The sequence below is a fragment of the Rana temporaria genome, chromosome 8 (genome assembly GCF_905171775.1).
Source record: "Rana temporaria chromosome 8, aRanTem1.1, whole genome shotgun sequence".
Taxonomy (NCBI): domain Eukaryota; kingdom Metazoa; phylum Chordata; class Amphibia; order Anura; family Ranidae; genus Rana; species Rana temporaria.
In genome coordinates this window covers 183,872,634-183,890,717 of record NC_053496.1, presented here as the reverse complement: position 1 = coordinate 183,890,717, position 18,084 = coordinate 183,872,634, and the positions used below count along the sequence as shown (strand labels likewise).

Sequence of the window (18,084 nt, the reverse complement as noted above, 5' to 3'; positions counted from 1 at the left end):
AAAGCATTGCGGTCCGTTAACGGACGTCCAAAAAACGGACGAACGGAACGGACGTGTGAAAGAGCCCTAACTGCTGGCTACAAAATCCTGTGGCATAGGATTATCCAGGAGTTCCATCGATTGCTAAGTCTGTGAGAGAGACTTGGCCGCGCTTCATACCGGCTGCGAGGTCGTTGTGAGAGGCCTATCCGGGTGTTGCAAAGACCCGCTGACAGAAAGCGGTTTGTCTTCCGGATCCAAGAAATTCTTCAGTGATCTGCAATAAGGTATCTGAAACTTCCCCTAACTCTCTATCCTACTCCTACTACAAGTTGTTCTATTAAAGCATTGGAAAAAGACTGAAGTGACTGGCGCTCACATCTGTTTGACATTTTGACTCGTAGTACTGGGCAAGAAAAAACGGCGGGGTAACGGCAGGAGCAAAAATGTATTCAGCAGCCCTCTAGGGGGTATCGCTACATATATATACAATTTTTATAATTAATGCAAAGAAGCTGAATAACATACACCACATCTCTTAATATCAGCCAAAACCACTTCTCTAACCCTCTGGACCTCCGAAACTCCACATTTCCAGAGTACGGTCTCATTATTCAGACGTACCAGGCTCACTTGGAGCAAGATAGGGATGGGCGAACGGTTCGGCCCGAGCATGAGTTTGTGACGAACATTGACTGTTTGCCGAACAACCGAATTAGCGGGGCGTTGGACCGTTTGTTCGGCCATCCGAATGACCACAATGCACTGCGCCGCTGCACAGTGCATTGAAAGCCCTGATTGGTTAAAGCAATGAAAGCTTTATCCAATCGGGGCACAGAACACTGTCGGAGCCATGATTGGATGCAGTCATGATGACTCTATCCAATAATTGCTTATTGGTCTTAGTCCCGCCCCACACTATAAAAGTATTCTTTCAATAGCAGCCATTTTGAGTGTGATATTGGCTTGGAGAGAGATAGAACAGGGCTCTGTTCAGTGCTACTAGACAGTTGGTGTGCTATTCCTGATTCTATTGTCAGTGTAGAATATCAGTCTAGTGTGAATGTAGTGACTGTTTTAACAGTATATTATATTGCGTTACTACAAGTTTAGCGCAGTATATCTCAGTGCGTTACTTGTCGTTTAATGCAGTATATTTCAGTGCGTTACTTGTCGTTTAATGCAGTATATTTCAGTGCGTTACTTGTCGTTTAACGCAGTATATTTCAGTGCGTAACTTGTCGTTTAACGCAGTATATTTCAGTGCGTTACTTGTCGTTTAATGCAGTATATTTCAGTGCGTTACTTGTCGTTTAATGCAGTATATTTCAGTGTGTTACTTGTCGTTTAATGCAGTATATTTCAGTGCGTTACTTGTCGTTTAATGCAGTATATTTCAGTGCGTTACTTGTCGTTTAATGCAGTATATTTCAGTGTGTTACTTGTCGTTTAATGCAGTATATCTCAGTGCGTTACTTGTCGTTTAATGCAGTATATTTCAGTGCGTTACTTGTCGTTTAATGCAGTATATTTCAGTGTGTTACTTGTCGTTTAATGCAGTATATTTCAGTGCGTTACTTGTCGTTTAATGCAGTATATTTCAGTGTGTTACTGCAATTTTAATGCCATATATTGCAGTGCGTTATCTTCTGTTTAACGCAGTATATTTCTGTGCGTTACTGCACGTTTGACATAGTATATTGCAGTGCGTCAGTGCAGTTTTACTGCAGTATATTATAGTGTGTCGGTGGAGTGTGTCTGTGTAGAGAGTACTTAAGTTAAAGTGCACCAAACTCCACTTTCCATTGATGAAAGTGCATCCACGTACACATTTCCACATCTACAGTATATTGCATTGCGTTAATAAGCACCTCCCATCATGTCTGGGAGGACAACAAGGAGAGGCAAACGTTGCCCGTGCTATCCAGCCACAGCATACAGAGGAGGTGGTGGACTGACTTACTAGACCGTCCTCATCCTCCGTCACCCAAGCAGAGACTAGTGCACAGTCCGCTACTGCCAGAGTGGCAAAACCTGCCTCCTTGTCCACAGCTATTCCTGTCATAGCACCAGCATCAGGCATGGAGGAGTCAGCGGAGTTATTTGAACACAGCGTCAGCCACGTGCTTCTTGATGATGCACAGCCATTACTCGGTTCTGAGGTTGAGGAAGGCAGGAACATGAGCCTACAGAGAGAGGGGAGAACATTAGTACACGAAATTGGCAGTCACGTTCCTCCAGCCGCAGCGTATTGCCAAGTTGTCTCCACTGGTATTGAGGATGGAGGAGATGATGATGATAATGATGTCACTGACTCAACTTGAGTGCCGGCTAGAGCAGAGGAAGAAAGTGAGGGTGAGGCACAACCCCAACGAGGCAGCCATCATGGAAGAGTAGATAGCAGCCACCATATTCCATCGCATTGTGGAGATGTTGTTTTGTTTTTATTTTTTTAGTCCTCGCCACCCAGGGCTGTCAGCTTCCATATCCCATCGGCAGCGTCTGCATCACATGGTGGATGATTACCTAGGGGTGGCGAAAACAGAGATGGAGAGCTTTCCAGTCAACAATCCACTGGGTTATGAGAATAGACTCAGTATGCAATTGAGCTGATGGGCTGCCCTGCATCCAGCGTGCATTCCGAACGGGCAGTCAGTGCTGCTAGAGGTTTTGTTACCTATAATGGAAGGCGTCTGTCCAGACTCTGTGGACCGTCTGACATTTATCAAAATGAATCATTTCTGGATCACCAGCAGCTATAAAGCCCCCTGATGCCAATGTTGCTGACTATTTTTTTTTTTTTTTGGTATGCATAATCTCTGCAGGACTTCTAGGCTGCCACTTTAAGCATCATTAAATCACTGCTCATTTAAAAATTATTTAAAAAAAAAAACTTTTTTGAATTGATATATGTCCCCCAGGGCGGTACCTGCACCCCCATACCCATTGTATGCCCAATTACCTGCATATAATTCTTCAAAATTGGCACTTTTTAGATTTTTCCAGTTTGGGTCCCATAGCCTTTAATACGGTTCAGTGTTCGGCTCCGAACTTTAGCATTGTTCGAAAGTTCTGGCACAAATTGAACAGGGGGTCATTTGCCGATCTCTATTCATCAGCCTTTTGGACTATTTCACGTATTGAACCAAAAATTCTAGAATATAAGAAAAGTTTGACCAAACATTAATCCCAAATAAGAATTTACCTTAACAGGGAAAAGTTTTATCTCTCTGATGTCTGCTGAAGTCCTTTTCAGAAAGACCGAGGAGTGCCGATCTCCTGGTTCTGATCTCTATGACATGATATAGGGATAGAGTAGTGGAGTTGAGATCAGGGACAGGGTAGTAGTGGTGTTGAATATAACGTTCGGGTCCCATAGACTTCAATAGGGTTCGTTATTCGGTTTCGAACTTTCGCGATGTTCGAAAGTTGTGGTGCGAATCAAACAGGGGGTTGTTCGGCCCATCCCTAGAGCAAGATAACCCGGAGTCTCTCTTACTAGTTTTCCACATAAAAAAACTATACCTTTCACACGTCCACATATTGTTCTTTATTAACTCCAAGGTTGGAGAAGCTGAGGGCAACAAAACCATGACCACTAGCTTGTAGCCCTGACTGTTGGGTTCAGAATTCCCCACCAATGCCCTATTGTATATTCAGAGTGGAATCCTTGGGAAATATAATATTGTTGTTAAAGAAGAGTATAAAGAGGAGGATGAGGGGTGTGGTGTGATGAAGGAGCTTTCTGAAGGACACAGGGATCTCTATGAGGAACTCTAATGGAGCCACCTAAAAACCGAATCCCACCAGAGAGATGTCCCCGTCCTTTGTATTCCCGTGATTACACACAAGAAGATCACATCATCCCTCACCATCAGGTAGATGAAGTTGAGGGTCTGGAACACGTCATCAATACATTTTCTTCCTCTCGTGTAGCTCTATAGATCCACCAGTTTTGGTGGGTTTTGGTTTCATAGTCTTTTGCTGGTTGACACTCGGTGTTCCTTCAGGTGGAGTCACCCCCCCTTGGCAGCAATCTCTTCTGTCCGGTCCTAAGCATCAGGTTGGTTCTCTGTGGCCTTCCATTGGTCATTGGCAGATTCCCCTGTCTTGCAGGGCGCTTTGTCTTATCTGGTCCCGATTTGGGGGTTATTCTTTCCGATAGTTTTCAGTCGCTTTTGAACCTACCACTGGATATTGTCCACCCATTAGTTGACTTTGTTGGACTGCTTTTGGATGTTTTGATTGTATCAGAAAAATAATCGATTTGTACTTCCTATAACATCTGATTCTTGGAGTCTATTGAGGGACACGGGTGCCAAACCTTTGTGTTATTTGCTCTTGCCCCTGGTACTGCTTTTCCACAAAACGAATGCATACTGAATAGAGAAGGGGACTCGCAATTTTTCTGTTTGCAGGTGTCTAAATCTCCAGTAGGCAGCAGTATAACCTAACTGTGTTTCAATACAGAAAGTATGCAAAACCTTTCTAATTTCTGCCATTCTGTTGGTTTAGGGTGAAGATCTGATGAACATGAAAGTTGAGTGTGACGTAGAAGAGACGTATGTGAGGGATGATCAGCAATATACGGAGGAGGCTGGAATGACGAGGATATTCATAGAGGAGGACACTCCTACAGAGATCAGCACAGGTGACCCATAATATATTCTTCTCTTATCTCTACTCTGTTACTGCACACTGATTAACATATCACCAGAAGCCTAGGCCTATGGTCACTTGTTCTATTCCTAAGGGGTCTTCAAACCTGAACTTTGAACCTCTTGTCTATCAGAGATCACATGACTCAGTGCCTAGGCTTGTGGTTGTGTAAAGAGCACGCCCCTCCCAGTCCCCATTGGTTCCTGCTCCTCTGACAAGGCCTTGTAAACGTAGAAGTCATCTGGGAGGAGGACCTGGGAAATATTTATGGAATTTAAAGAAAAAAAATGTAACTCGTTATGGCAGCGATAGGCTACTTATAACATGGTTGCGATATTGCGGCGTACAATCTGAAATTTTTGACACTTTGTGAGAACCAGTGACACTAATATAGTGATCAGTGCTAAAAATAGGCACTGTCACTTTACTAATGACACTGGCAGGGATGGGGTTATACATCGGGGGGCGATCAAAGGATTAACTGTGTGCCTAGCCAGTGTTTTTGTGTACTGTGTGAGGTGCTTTCACTAGGGGAAGAGAATAGATTGCATGGTGCCAGAGAACATCGAGTGCCCGGTACCCACAGATTGGCTTCTGCTGTAAAGCATAACAGAAGAGGCTACGCACGCAAGTGCGGCATCACATATATATGTGTGATCCTGCGCAGAGCTGCTGCCCTATAGCAGTAAAAGTGCTATAGGGCAGTCAGAAAGTGGTTAACTAACCCTCTTATATCTATTGATGATGATTTTTTTTTTTTTTTTATAGATCGTCTCACTTTATCTCCAGGTTGTAAAATGGAAGATGAGGACATCACAGGAGATTGTGGTGGAGAAAAGACAATGAGCTCCACTATGGATGGAGGACTTCACAGTGTGGATAGACCATGGAATCCCTCCGACTCTGAGCAACCTGGTACTGTGAGGGATGGTGCCGGGATTCAGGGGGAGGAGACATTTCCCTGTCCTCAATGTGGGAAAAGTTTTTGCTCCGGTATAGGTCTTTTTTTACATCAGGGAACTCACAGGGAGGATGGACTTCATACCTGTTCTGAGTGCGGGAAATGTTTTCTACATAAAGGACAGCTGGTCACACATCAGAGATCTCACACAGGGGAGAAGCCGTATTCCTGCCCTGAGTGTGGAAAATGTTTTCCATATATATCACAGCTGGTCGTACATCAGAGGTCTCACACGGGTGAGAAGCCGCATTCCTGTCCTGAGTGTGGAAAATGTTTTAGAAGGAAATCAGAACTTGTTATACATCAAAGGTCTCACACAGGGGAGAAGCCATATTCCTGCCCTGAGTGTGGAAAATGTTTTCCATGTAAATCACAGCTGGTCGTACATCAGAAGTCTCACACAGGTGAGAAGCCGCATTCCTGTCCTGAGTGTGGAAAATGTTTTCTAAGGAAATCAGAACTTGTTATACATCAAAGATCTCACACAGGGGAGAAGCCGTATTCCTGCCCTGAGTGTGTAAAAAGTTTTAAAACAAAATCAGAGCTTGTTTTACATCAAAGGTATCACACAGGGGAAAAGCCGTATTCCTGCCCTGAGTGTGGAAAATGTTTTATAAGGAAATCAGAGCTTGTTTTACATCAAAGATCTCACACAGGGGAGAAGCTGTATTCCTGCCCTGAGTGTGAAAAATGTTTTATAAGGAAATCAGCACTTGTTTTACATCAACGGTATCACACAGGGGAGAAGCTGTATTCCTGCCCTGAGTGTGTAAAATGTTATGTATCAAAACCAGCACTTGTTGTACATCAAAGATCTCACACAGGGGAGAAGCCGTATTCCTGCCCTGAGTGTGGAAAATGTTTTAAAGTAAATGCAGAGCTTGTTGTACATCAAAGGTATCACACAGGGGAGAAGCCGTATTCCTGCCCTGAGTGTGGAAAATGTTTTACAAGGAAATCAGTACTTGTTGTACATCAAAGGTCTCACACAGAGGAGAAGCCGTAAATGCTGTCATGAGTGTGGGAAAAGTTTTAGAACGAAACCGGCACTTGTACATCGTAGATCACACGTGGTTGAGAAGCCGTATTGCTGTCCTGAGTGTGGAAAATGTTTTCTAAGGAAATCAGAACTTGTTATACATCAAAGATCTCACACAGGGGAGAAGCCGTATTCCTGCCCTGAGTGTGGAAAATGTTTTATAAGGAAATCAGAGCTTGTTGTACATCAACGGTATCACACAGGGGAGAAGCTGTATTCCTGCCCTGAGTGTGTAAAATGTTATGTATCAAAACCAGCACTTGTTGTACATTAAAGATCTCACACAGGAGAGAAGCCGTATTCCTGCCCTGAGTGTGGAAAATGTTTTAAAGAAAAAGCAGAGCTTGTTGTACATCAAAGGTATCACACAGGGGAGAAGCCGTATTCTTGCCCTGAGTGTGGAAAATGTTTTACAAGGAAATCAGTACTTGTTGTACATCAAAGGTCTCACACAGGGGAGAAGCCGTAAATGCTGTCATGAGTGTGGGAAAAGTTTTAGAACGAAACCGGCACTTGTACATCGTAGATCACACGTGGTTGAGAAGCCGTATTGCTGTGTGGGAAAAGTTTTTCAAGTAAGTACAGACTTTCATGTCATCAGAATGTGCACACAGGCGAGACGTCATATGTCTGCCCCGGGTGCGGAAAATGTTATAGACAAAAAGCAGAACTTTGTATACATCAAAAATCTCACAATGGGTAATAGCCGTAATCCGGCGCTGAGTGCGGGAACAAAAGGATGCCACACCGTTTGATGGAAATGAAAATGATCAACCTACAGAGGGCTGAATTCAAAGACACCCCAAAAATACTCATCTTTTCTGACTGTTTTTCACTAGTTTTGCATTTTGGCTAGGGTCCGTGTCACTACTGGTAGCATAAGGCGATACCTATACTCTACAGAGGTTACACAGGCAGTCCAACTCCTCCAGAATTGCACATCAATATGTGCGATTGCTAGAAGGTTTTCTGTGTCCCAAGAGCATGGAGGAGATTCCAGGAGACGGGCAGTTAGTCTAGGAGAGCTGGACAGGCCATAGAAGCTCCTTAACCCATAAGCAGGATCGGTATCTGCTCCTTTTGTGCAAGGAGGAACAAGATGAGCACTGCCAGAGCCCTACAAAATGGCCTCCAGCAGGCCACTGGTGTGAATGTGTCTGATTAAAGCGGAGGTTCACCCATAGAGAACACTTTTTCCCCTTAGATGGATGCTCGTTTTGTCTAGGGGAATCGGCTAGTTGTTTTAAAATATGATCCGTACTTACCGTTGTAGAGAGCGATCTTCTCCGTCGCTTCCGGGTATGGGCTGCGGGAATGGGCGTTCCTTCTTGATTGACAGTCTTCCGAGAGGCTTCCGACGGTCGCATCCATCGCGTCACGATTTTCCGAAAGAAGCCGAACGTCGGTGCGCAGGCGCAGTATAGAGCCGCACCGACGTTCGGCTTCTTTCGGCTACGAGTGACGCGATGGATGCGACCGTCGGAAGCCTCTCGGAAGACTGTCAATCAAGAAGGAATGCCCGCTCCCGAAGACCCATACCCGGAAGCGACGGAAGAAGATGCATCTCGAAAACGGGTAAGTACGGATCATATTTTAAAACAAATAGCCGATTCCCCTAGACAAAACGAGCAGGAATCTAAGGGGAAAAGGGCAAAAATTAAATAAATGGGTGAACTCCCGCTTTAAACAATGATCCTGCATACACACGATTGTTTTTCGGCATTAAAAAAAAAAACGTTGTTTTTCAGCATGTCGAAAAACGAAGTTTTTTTCCAACTTCATCATTAAAACGACATTGCCCACACACGGTCGTTTTAGAAAAATGCTCTAGCAAAGCGCGGTCACGTACAACAGCACTAAAAAAGGGGAAGTTCCATTCGGATGACACCACCCTTGGGGCTGCTTTGGCTGATTTCCTGTTGGTAAAAGACGATTCGCGCTTTTCTGTCTGTTACAGCGCGATGAATGTGCTTACTCCATTACGAACGGTAGTTTTACCAGAATGAGCGCTACCATCTCATAACTTGCTTTTGAGCATGCGCGGGTTTTTTCATGTCGTTTTAGCCCACACGCGATCATTTTGTACAACCCGAAAAACGACATAGTTTAAAACGTCGTTAAAAAATGCAGCATGTTCGGAAAAAAAAAAAATTGTAGTTTTTCAGAACCCGAAAAATGATGTGAAGCCCACACACCATCATTTTAAATGACATTTTTTTAAAATGACGTTTTTTACATGCCGAAAAACGATCGCGTGTACGCGGCATCAGAAACAGACTTCATGAGAGTGGGCTGAGGGCCGACATCCTCTAGTGCAGGGGTCATCAACCCTGTTCTCAGGGCCCACTAACAGGCCACATTTACTGCAATCACTGAGCAGCAAATGATATCACCTGTGACGTATTTCAGTTATCTTGCAAACCTGGCCTGTTAGTGGGCCCTGAGGACAGGGTTGATGACCACTGCTCTAGTGGACCCTGTGATCACTGCCCGGCACCGTGGAGTTCGATTGGTATTTTCCATCAAACACCAGAATTGGAAGGTCTGCCACTGGCACCCTGTGCTTTTCACAGATGAGAGCAGGTTCACCCTGAGCACATGTGACAGACGTAAAAGGGTCTGGAGAAGCCGTGGAGAACATTATGCTGCCTGTAACATCGTTCAGCATAACCGGTTTGGTGGTAGGTCAGTGATGGTCTGGGGAGGCATATCCATGGAGGGACGCACAAACCTCTACAGGCTACACAATGGCACCCTGACTGCCAATAGGTATCAGGACCCATTGTCAGACCCTACTCTGGTGCAGTGGGTCCCGGGTTCCTCCTGGTACATGACAATGCCTGGCCTCATGTGGGGAGAGTTTTCAGCCAGTTCTGGAGGATGAAGGCATTGATACCATTGAATGTCCCCCACACTTGCCTGAGCTAAATACAATAGAACACCTCTGGGACATTATATTTCAGTCCATCCGACGCCGACAAGTTTCACCTCAGTGTGTTCAGGAGCTCAGTGATGCTCTGGTCCAGATCCGGGGGGAAAAAACCCCAGGACTCCTCCGTCGTCTCAATGTTATCAGGCATGCTTTTAAGCACGTGGGGGCCACACAAACTACTGAGGACCATTCTGAAATTTCAGCAAAATGGACTATCCTGCTGCATAATTTTTTCACTTTGATTTTTGGGGTGTGTCTTTGAACTCGGCCCTCTGTAGGGTGATCATTTTCATTTCCATCAAATTATATGGCATCCAACTACAACATGCTGTTAGAGCTCAGGGGGGTGCAGTGAAATGGGTACAGTCCCCCACTCTGGTCTTTCATATGCTGCAAGACGCGTCTGACACAAAAGGCATCATTTCACAATGCTATAACATGTTGGTATCATTCCTAGAGGGCACACCATAAAAGCAGTGACTCAATGGGAGACGGATTTGGGACCCATTGCAGGGCAACTGTGGGAGGAGGCCCTACAGGCAGTCAATACTAGGGATGAGCTTCGAGTTTGAGTCGAACTCATGTTCGACTCGAACAGCGAACAATTTAGGGGTTGTTTGCGGCAAGTTCGAAAAGCCGCAGAACACCCTGGAAAAGTGGGAGAAATTTATAGTGCTAATTTTAAAGGCTAATATGCACGTTATTGTCATAAAAAGTGTTTGGGGACCCGGGTCCTGCCCCAGAGGACATGTATCAATGCAAAAAAAGTTTTAAAAAAACGGCCGTTTTTTTCGGGAGCAGTGATTTTAATAATGCTTAAAGTGAAACAATAAAAGTGAAATATTCTTTCAATTTCGTACCTAAGGGGGGTGTAAAGTATGCCTGTAAAGCAGCGCTTGTTTCCCGTGCTTAGAACTGTCCCTACACAAAGTGTCATTTCTGAAGGATAAAAGGTAATTTAAAAGTTCTTAAGTTCACACAAACTTTTGGTCTGTTCGCAGGTTCTGGTGCAAACCGAACGGGGGGGTGTTTGGCTCATCCCTAGTCAATACATGTTCATTATATGTGTCGCAAAAGGTGTCCCAACTATATATTCTACGGAGTGCACTATACCCCTGTGAAGCTTTACAAAATGGGCACAGCACCCGACCCACTGTGTGACAGGTCCAGGACGGTGCCTGGGGATCTGATTCACCTCCTCTGGCGTTGCCCCAAACTCCATAGATATTGGACGGAGGTTCTGGCTACACTGAATCCGGTGTTCCAGACCAACGTCCCTCTTGACCCCTTAAGTTGCCTGCTGGGAGTTCTGGAGGGGGCGATAGCGGAGGAGGGGACAAGATCAGCCTTTGCCAGAGCACTGTTCCAGGCCAGGAAAACCATCCTTATGAGCTGGAAATCGGCTGTACCGCCAAAAGTTAAAACTCGGATACAACATATGGAAAAAACATTCGTAATGGAAAAATACATATATATGAGCACGGGGCAAACCCCGGGAAATTTGATGGACTATGGGACACATGGCTTGCTACACCAGGCATAAGCCCCATGGAGCTGATACAGATGAGACTGTTGAGAGGTGTATAGATGTAGACTTTACTGAGGGAGACTTCCGGATGGATATCCGATTACATACAGGGACAAGGAAAGGGGCATGGGAGGAGGGGAGTAGGCGGTAAAGGGTGGCATTGAGGCACGAAATGGGGGGAAAAAACTTAATACACTATGCACGAGGGAACTACGAGCAGAATCTGAATTTATATATTGACAGCTGTAACCAAGGATTGTTTATTGGATAATCAAATGTCTGGATAAAGTGTACTGTGATTCATGTTTGAATATACTGTTTGTTTTGTGAGTAATAAAAACCTTTTGATAAAAAAAAAAAAAAATACAATTATATGGAATCCTTTCCTTCCTAACACATTACCCAGTTCATACCAGTATAGACCCTGACACATTACCCAGTCCATACCAGTATAGATCCTAACACATTACCCAGTCCATACCAGTATAGACCCTAACACATTATCCAGTTCATACCAGTATAGACCCTAAGGCCCAGTACACACGACCGGATCTATCCACTGGGATTGATCCGCGGATCAGTTCCAGCAGATAGATCCGGTCGTGTGTACGTCCGAGCGGACATTTTCCAGCAGATAAAAATCCAGCCGACAAATTTTCCGCGGATAAAAATTTCTTAGCATGCTAAGAAATCTATCCGCTGGAATCCAGTCCAGCGGACTGATCCGGTCGTCTGTACAGACTCACCGGATCAGTCCGTCCGCTCCCATCCCTCGCATGCGTCGTAATGATTTGACGCATGCGTGGAAGTCTTTACCTTCCAGCGTTGCGCACGTCGCCACGTCATCGTCGCGGCGACGGCGCGACACGTGACCGCGGATTTTGATCTGATGGTGTGTACAAGCCATCGGATCAAAATCCGCCAGAGGATTTATCCGCTGGAAACGGTCCGGCGGACCGTTTCCACCGGATATCCTCTCGTGTGTACGGGGCCTCACACATTACCCAGTTCATACCAGTATAGACCCTAACACATTACCCAGTTCATACCAGTATAGACCCTTACACATTACCCAGTCCATACCAGTATAGACCCTTACACATTACCCAGTCCATACCAGTATAGACCCTTACACATTACCCAGTCCATACCAGTATAGACCCTCAAGCCTCGTACACACGCTCGGTTTACTCGGCAAGAACCAGCAAGAAAACTGCTGGCAGAGCTTTCTTGCCGAGTATACCGAGCGTGTGTATGAGGCTTTCAGGATTCTCGACAAGAAAACTGCCCAAAATCTAGACAAAAAAAATACAGAACATTTTCTCTATTTTCTCGTCGTGAGATTCTCTGCAGTTTTCCTGCCGAGAAACCCAAGAGTGTGTATACTTACCTGGTCGCCGTGGAAACCCGCGCATGCTCGAAATGACTTTGACGCATGCGCGGTAGCTTCCTAGGCATAGGTAGGGTGCAGCAAGATGGTAGCGACGGCATCGAATGTGACGGGTGCATGCTCGTCGTACGCGATGACGTCACCACGTTCTTGCCTTTCAAGAGAACCGCGGTTCTTTTGAAAGGAGAGTCTGTACACTCGGGCGGCAAGAGATTCTTGCCAAGAATCTCGTCAGGAAAAACAATGTTTTTTTCCTGACGAGATTCTGGCCCTTGTGTAAGAGGCTTAACACATTACCCAGTCCATACCAGTATAGATCACGACACATTACCCAGTCCATACCAGTATAGATCACGACACATTACCCAGTACATACCAGTATAGACCTTAACACATTACCCAGTAGGGTTGTCCCGATACCACTTTTTTAGGACTGAGTACAAGTACCGATACTTTTTTTTTTATGTACTCGCCGATACCGAATACTGATACTTTTTTTTAAATGTGTCCCCAAATGCAGCCATGTCCCCCACATATGCAGCCATGTCCCCAAACATATGCAGCCATGTCCCCAACATGTAAGAAATTAGCTCTGGGGACCCTGATGTAAGAAGGGGGGGGGGGTTGGTGACTATGGGGTCTCTAATGTAAATGGGATAGCTCAGGGAGCCCTGATGTAAAAGGGGGTAGAGGGCATCTCTGGGGACCCTGGTGAAAGGGGGTGACTATGGAGACCCTGGTGTTAAGGAGGGGGTCCTTGGAACCCTGATTTAAGTAAGTAACTCTGGGGATCTTGATGTAGGGGGGACTCTGGGAACCCTGGTGTAAGATGGGGTGATTCTGGGAACCATGTTGTAAAGTGGGTGATTATGGGTACCCCGATGAAAAGTAGAAGACTCTTGGTCCTGTAGTAAGTAGGGAGGGAGACCATGATGTAGGGGGGAAGGGGTGTATTTTGGTGGCCCTGAGTTAATGCCATGACTCTGGGGCTATCAGGAAATGTATTCACCAAGGCCAAGATGCAGAGAGCGGTTCACTCTTGCGACTAAGTGCACTCCACCCCCTGGAGGTGATACAGAGAGTGGATGGCACAAAGAGGCACAAGCTACCAGCAGGCAAGTGTGGAGCTTGTGTGGAGGTCCTGTAGAACTGGTGCAGGAGCCGATGGGTATCGGGATCCAATAAGAGAAGTCGGGTAGGAAGTCCAGAGCAGGCTGAGGGTCAAACGCAGGTGAGCAGACAATCCAGGTCACAGGCTGAGGGGTCAAGGCACTAGAGACAGGAGGCAAACCGGGTCACAGGCAGAAGGTCAAAGCACAGGAGACTGAAGGTAAATCCGGGTCACAGGCAGAGGGTCAAACGCAGGAGACAAGAGCAAAGTCTGTTTAAACTAGCCAAGGTCAGGTCCAGGAGAAGATCAGAGTAGGTCAGGGTTAATCCAGGTCACAGCAGGTAATCGATCAACAGGAACTCTGACAGGGACCCTGATGTAAGATGGGGGCTCTGGAGTTCCCAATTAAAGAGGGGTGAATTTTGAAACCCCGATGTAAGGAGCAGGGCTCTGGGAACCCTGATTTAATGGAGGGACTATAGAAACCCTGATGTAGGGGGGCTCTGGGGACCCTGATGTAAGAGGATACTCTTGGTCCTGTAGTAAGCAGGGAGGGAGACCCTGATGTATGGGGGGGGGGTGTATTTTGGTGGCCCTGATTTATTGACCTGACTCTTGGGCCCTGATGTAGGGTGGGGGCTCTGGAAACCCCAATGAAAGGGGGGTACATTTTGGAGCCCTAGGAACCCTGATTTAATGGAGGGGCTATGGAAACCCTGATGTAGGGGGGCTCTGGGGGCCCTGGTTTAAGGGGGGATGACTCTGGGAACCTTGATGTAAAGTGGGTGATTTTGGGGACCCTGGTGTAAGGGGGTAACTGAAGACTGAGAGTCTCTGGGGACCCTGATGTAAACGGGTTGGCTCAGGGGACCCTGATGTAAAGGTGATGGCTCTGGAGACCCTAATGTAAAGAGGAGGCTCTGGAGTCCCTAAAGTAAGGGGGGACCCTGATGTAGGGGGGAGTGGCTCTGGATACCCTGATGTACAACAGGTAGCTCTGGGGGCCCTTATGTAAGAGGAGACTCTTGGGACCCTAAAGTAAGTAGGAGGGGGGACCCTGATGAATGGGGGATTCTGGCAACACCGATTTGATGGAGTGACTCTGGGAACCCTGATGTAAGGGGGGGCTTTGGAGACAGTGATATAGGAGGTGATTCTGGGGACCCTGATGTAAAGAGGAGGGCTCTGGGGTCTCGGATGTACAGGGGGAGGCTTTGGGGAACCTGATGTAGGCGGGAACTCATAATGTAAAAAGAGGATTCTGATGTAAGGGGAACTATGATAGGGATTCATGATGTAAGGAGGAATTTGATGTGAACAATTGGAATGCACAAAGGGGGGTAAAGTTAGCTAATAACCAAAGATGATTGGATAATCACTGATTGGTTACTAGAGGTGGAATCCCGAGCAGAAATATATTTCTCTCCCCCTTGGTGGGAGTGGAGATGACCCATCTATAAGGATATACAATACATACACACAGCACAAGGCCGTGTTTACACTATGAAACGTTTCTCGAGGCTGCAGTTCCTCTGAGTTCCACAAGATGGTGATCTCACGTTTACACAGGAAGTCTCTATGGAAGACAGGAAGTGATGTCAGGTACACACAGGAAGTGCTGTGCAGAGCAAAAAGGACGTTCCATGTGGGAGGAGTAGCTGGCAAGACATCATTGAAACAGGCAGCAGAGGAGGTAATAAGATATTATTTGATTATAGCTCTTATCATTGTTTAATAGTTGGAACCAAATTTCCCTTTAAATGTTCCTCTTTTCAGTCTCATATAGACATGGACTAATCAATATACTATTTATCTGCGCACAGTGTTTCTATCACTCTCAGCTTTTCGATTGTTTCACATATTGAACTGAAAATACTGAAATATAAGAAACAAGTTTGACCAAACATCAAACCCAAATAAAAGTTTTCTATGAACGGAGCTCCGATGTCAGCTGAAATCTTCTTCAGAAAACGACACGCCCGGGGAGTTCCGATCTCCTGGTCCTCCACAGAGCTCCGTGATTCCCCTCGCTGGTCTTCATGTCACTACAGGACATGGTAGAGGGACAGAGTCGTGGGGTTGAGGTCATCAGGCTTAGAAACCACAGAGTGCTGGGAGGGAGGGGACCAGGACATCAACGCACTGGCAAGAGTTGGTTTCTGAGGAAGACTCCATCCAGCATTTGGTCTTCACCAGAGTGGACACAAGTACAGCAAAAAAAAAACAGAGCACGCCGGCCTCCAGAAACGTGTTCGAGAGCCATGCCCACCACAGTCTGTCCCCCCAGGCAGGGCTTTTTCTCTCAGAGAATAGGGGTAGGTACTCCCTTTTCCGAGTCACCCCTTGACCTACTCCTTGAATACAGAACCAAGTATCATTTTGTGGTACTAAGTAGGGTTGTCCCGATACCACTTTTTTAAGACCGAGTACAAGTACCGATACTTTTTTTTCAAGTACTCGCCGATACCGAATACCGATACTTTTTTTTAATCTCATGTGACAGCAGCACATGTGTCAGTAGTTTTTTTTTTTATCTTTAACAATTTGTTTTTAATTTTTTACAATTTTTTTATTTATTTATAATGCTTTCTTTTTTTTTAAGGGGGGGTTGGACTGTGTCAGTGTGTTTTTTTCTTTTATTTTTTTATTATTTTCTACAATAATTTATTTTATTTTATTATTATTATTCTTTATTTTTTATTTTTTTTCAGCCCTGTTGGGGGGGGCTTTGGTGAGATATCAGGGGTCTTAAAAGACCTCTGACATCTCCCCTTTGAGACAGAGAAAGGGACTAGGGACACATGTTCCCCTGTCCCTTTCTCAGCAGCATCAGCTGCGCTGAAAATGAATGGAGTGAAGACAGCGTCTTCTCTTCATAAACTGAAACATTGTAATCACAGTTTACGGTGTTTCAGTTATGTGAATGGACCGAGTCAGTGATCACTGACTCTGTCCATTCAGAGCAGTAAGGAGACGGATTTACCGGCTCCTACCCCGCTCTCCATCCTGACAGTTCCAGGGGGTGGAGGAGGAACACGGAAGGGGAGAGAAACACGGCGGGATACACGGCGGGAATACATGGCAGAATACACGGAGGAATACACGGCGGGAATACACGGAGCAATACACGGCAGGATACACGGAGCAATACACGGCGGGAATACACGCCGGAATACACTATATAGCGGTGATTGGTGCCTGTAACTTCCCCATGCACTGATCACCCCTGACAGTACAAGTATCGGGTGAAGCATCGGGAGCATTTGTCTGAGTACAAGTACTCGGGCAAATGCTTGGTATCGGTTTCCGATGCCGATACTAGTATCGGTATCGGAACAACCCTAGTACTAAGCAATTTGTTAATGAAAACCTGGAAAGCAGTAACATAGATCCCCCTGCAGCCAGCAACAAGAGACCCCCCCCCCCTTGCAATAATAGACCTCCGCCAGCATCAGGAAACCCTTCTCTCTCAACAGTAGATCACTCCCAGCAACAAAATCCCCCAGTAAAAAAAGATCCCAGCAACAATAGACCCCTCCCAGCAATGATTGCCTCCCAGTAACAAAAGACTCCAAGTGTCAATAGATCCCAGCAATAATAGACCCTTCCCAGCAATGACTGCCGCCTCAGCGACATAAGATCCCCCAAGCAACAATATCCCCTACCAGCAACAATAGACACCCTAAACCAATAGATCCCCCCCAGCGACAATGGATCCCAGTGACAATAAATCCCCAGTAGCAAGCATCCATAGACCCAGCAGCACACGCCATCACCCCTTGCCAGTACATACGTTCAGTGCTGGAGGTCCCAAAACTGCGTTCCCACTGAAAAAATGCCCTACCCCCAGGTACCCAATTATGCAAAGATTTATCAGGTAGATGAGGAACAATTATTGACACAAATATGTTTGTTATAAGAATGGAAATATAATATTGTTGTTAAAGAAGAGCATAAAGAGGAGGATGAGGAGTATGGAGTGACGAAGGAGCGTTTTGAAGGACACAATGATTTCTATGAGAACATTTGGATGGAGCCACCTAATACCAGGAATCCACCAGAGAGATGTCCCCGTCCTCTGTATTCCCAGGATTCCACACAGGAAGGTCACACCATCCCTCACCATCATCGGGTAGGTGAGGAACAATCACTGATAGTATCATTAGGATCTGTACATTATCTGCATTGTTACCATTGATGTCATTTGTTATTCTATATTCAGAGTGGAAACCCGAGAGATCCTAAAGTTGATGCTCAAGAGTTTAAAAAGATGGATGAACAGTATAGGGGGGCGATGAAGGAGTTTTTTGAAGGAGACGTGGATCTGTATAAGGTTTTCATGATGTGGCCACCTAATACCAGGAACCCACCAGAGAGATGTCCCCGTCCTCTGTATTCCCGGGATTCCGCACAGGAAGGTCACACCATCCCCCACCATCATCAGGTAGGTGAGGAACAATCACTGATAGTATCATTAGGATCTGT

General features: G+C 45.8%; 1 protein-coding gene across 1 annotated transcript in view; it reads left to right on the top strand.

The window, feature by feature from the left end:
- The window catches only part of LOC120909579, a 39,840-nt gene that overhangs the window by 16,153 nt on the left and 5,603 nt on the right, over positions 1-18,084 (top strand). The window contains exon 4 of the mRNA XM_040321345.1: positions 17,822-18,043. Coding sequence (XP_040177279.1) covers positions 17,822-18,043 — 222 coding nt within the window. The remainder of the gene's footprint in view (positions 1-17,821; positions 18,044-18,084) is intronic.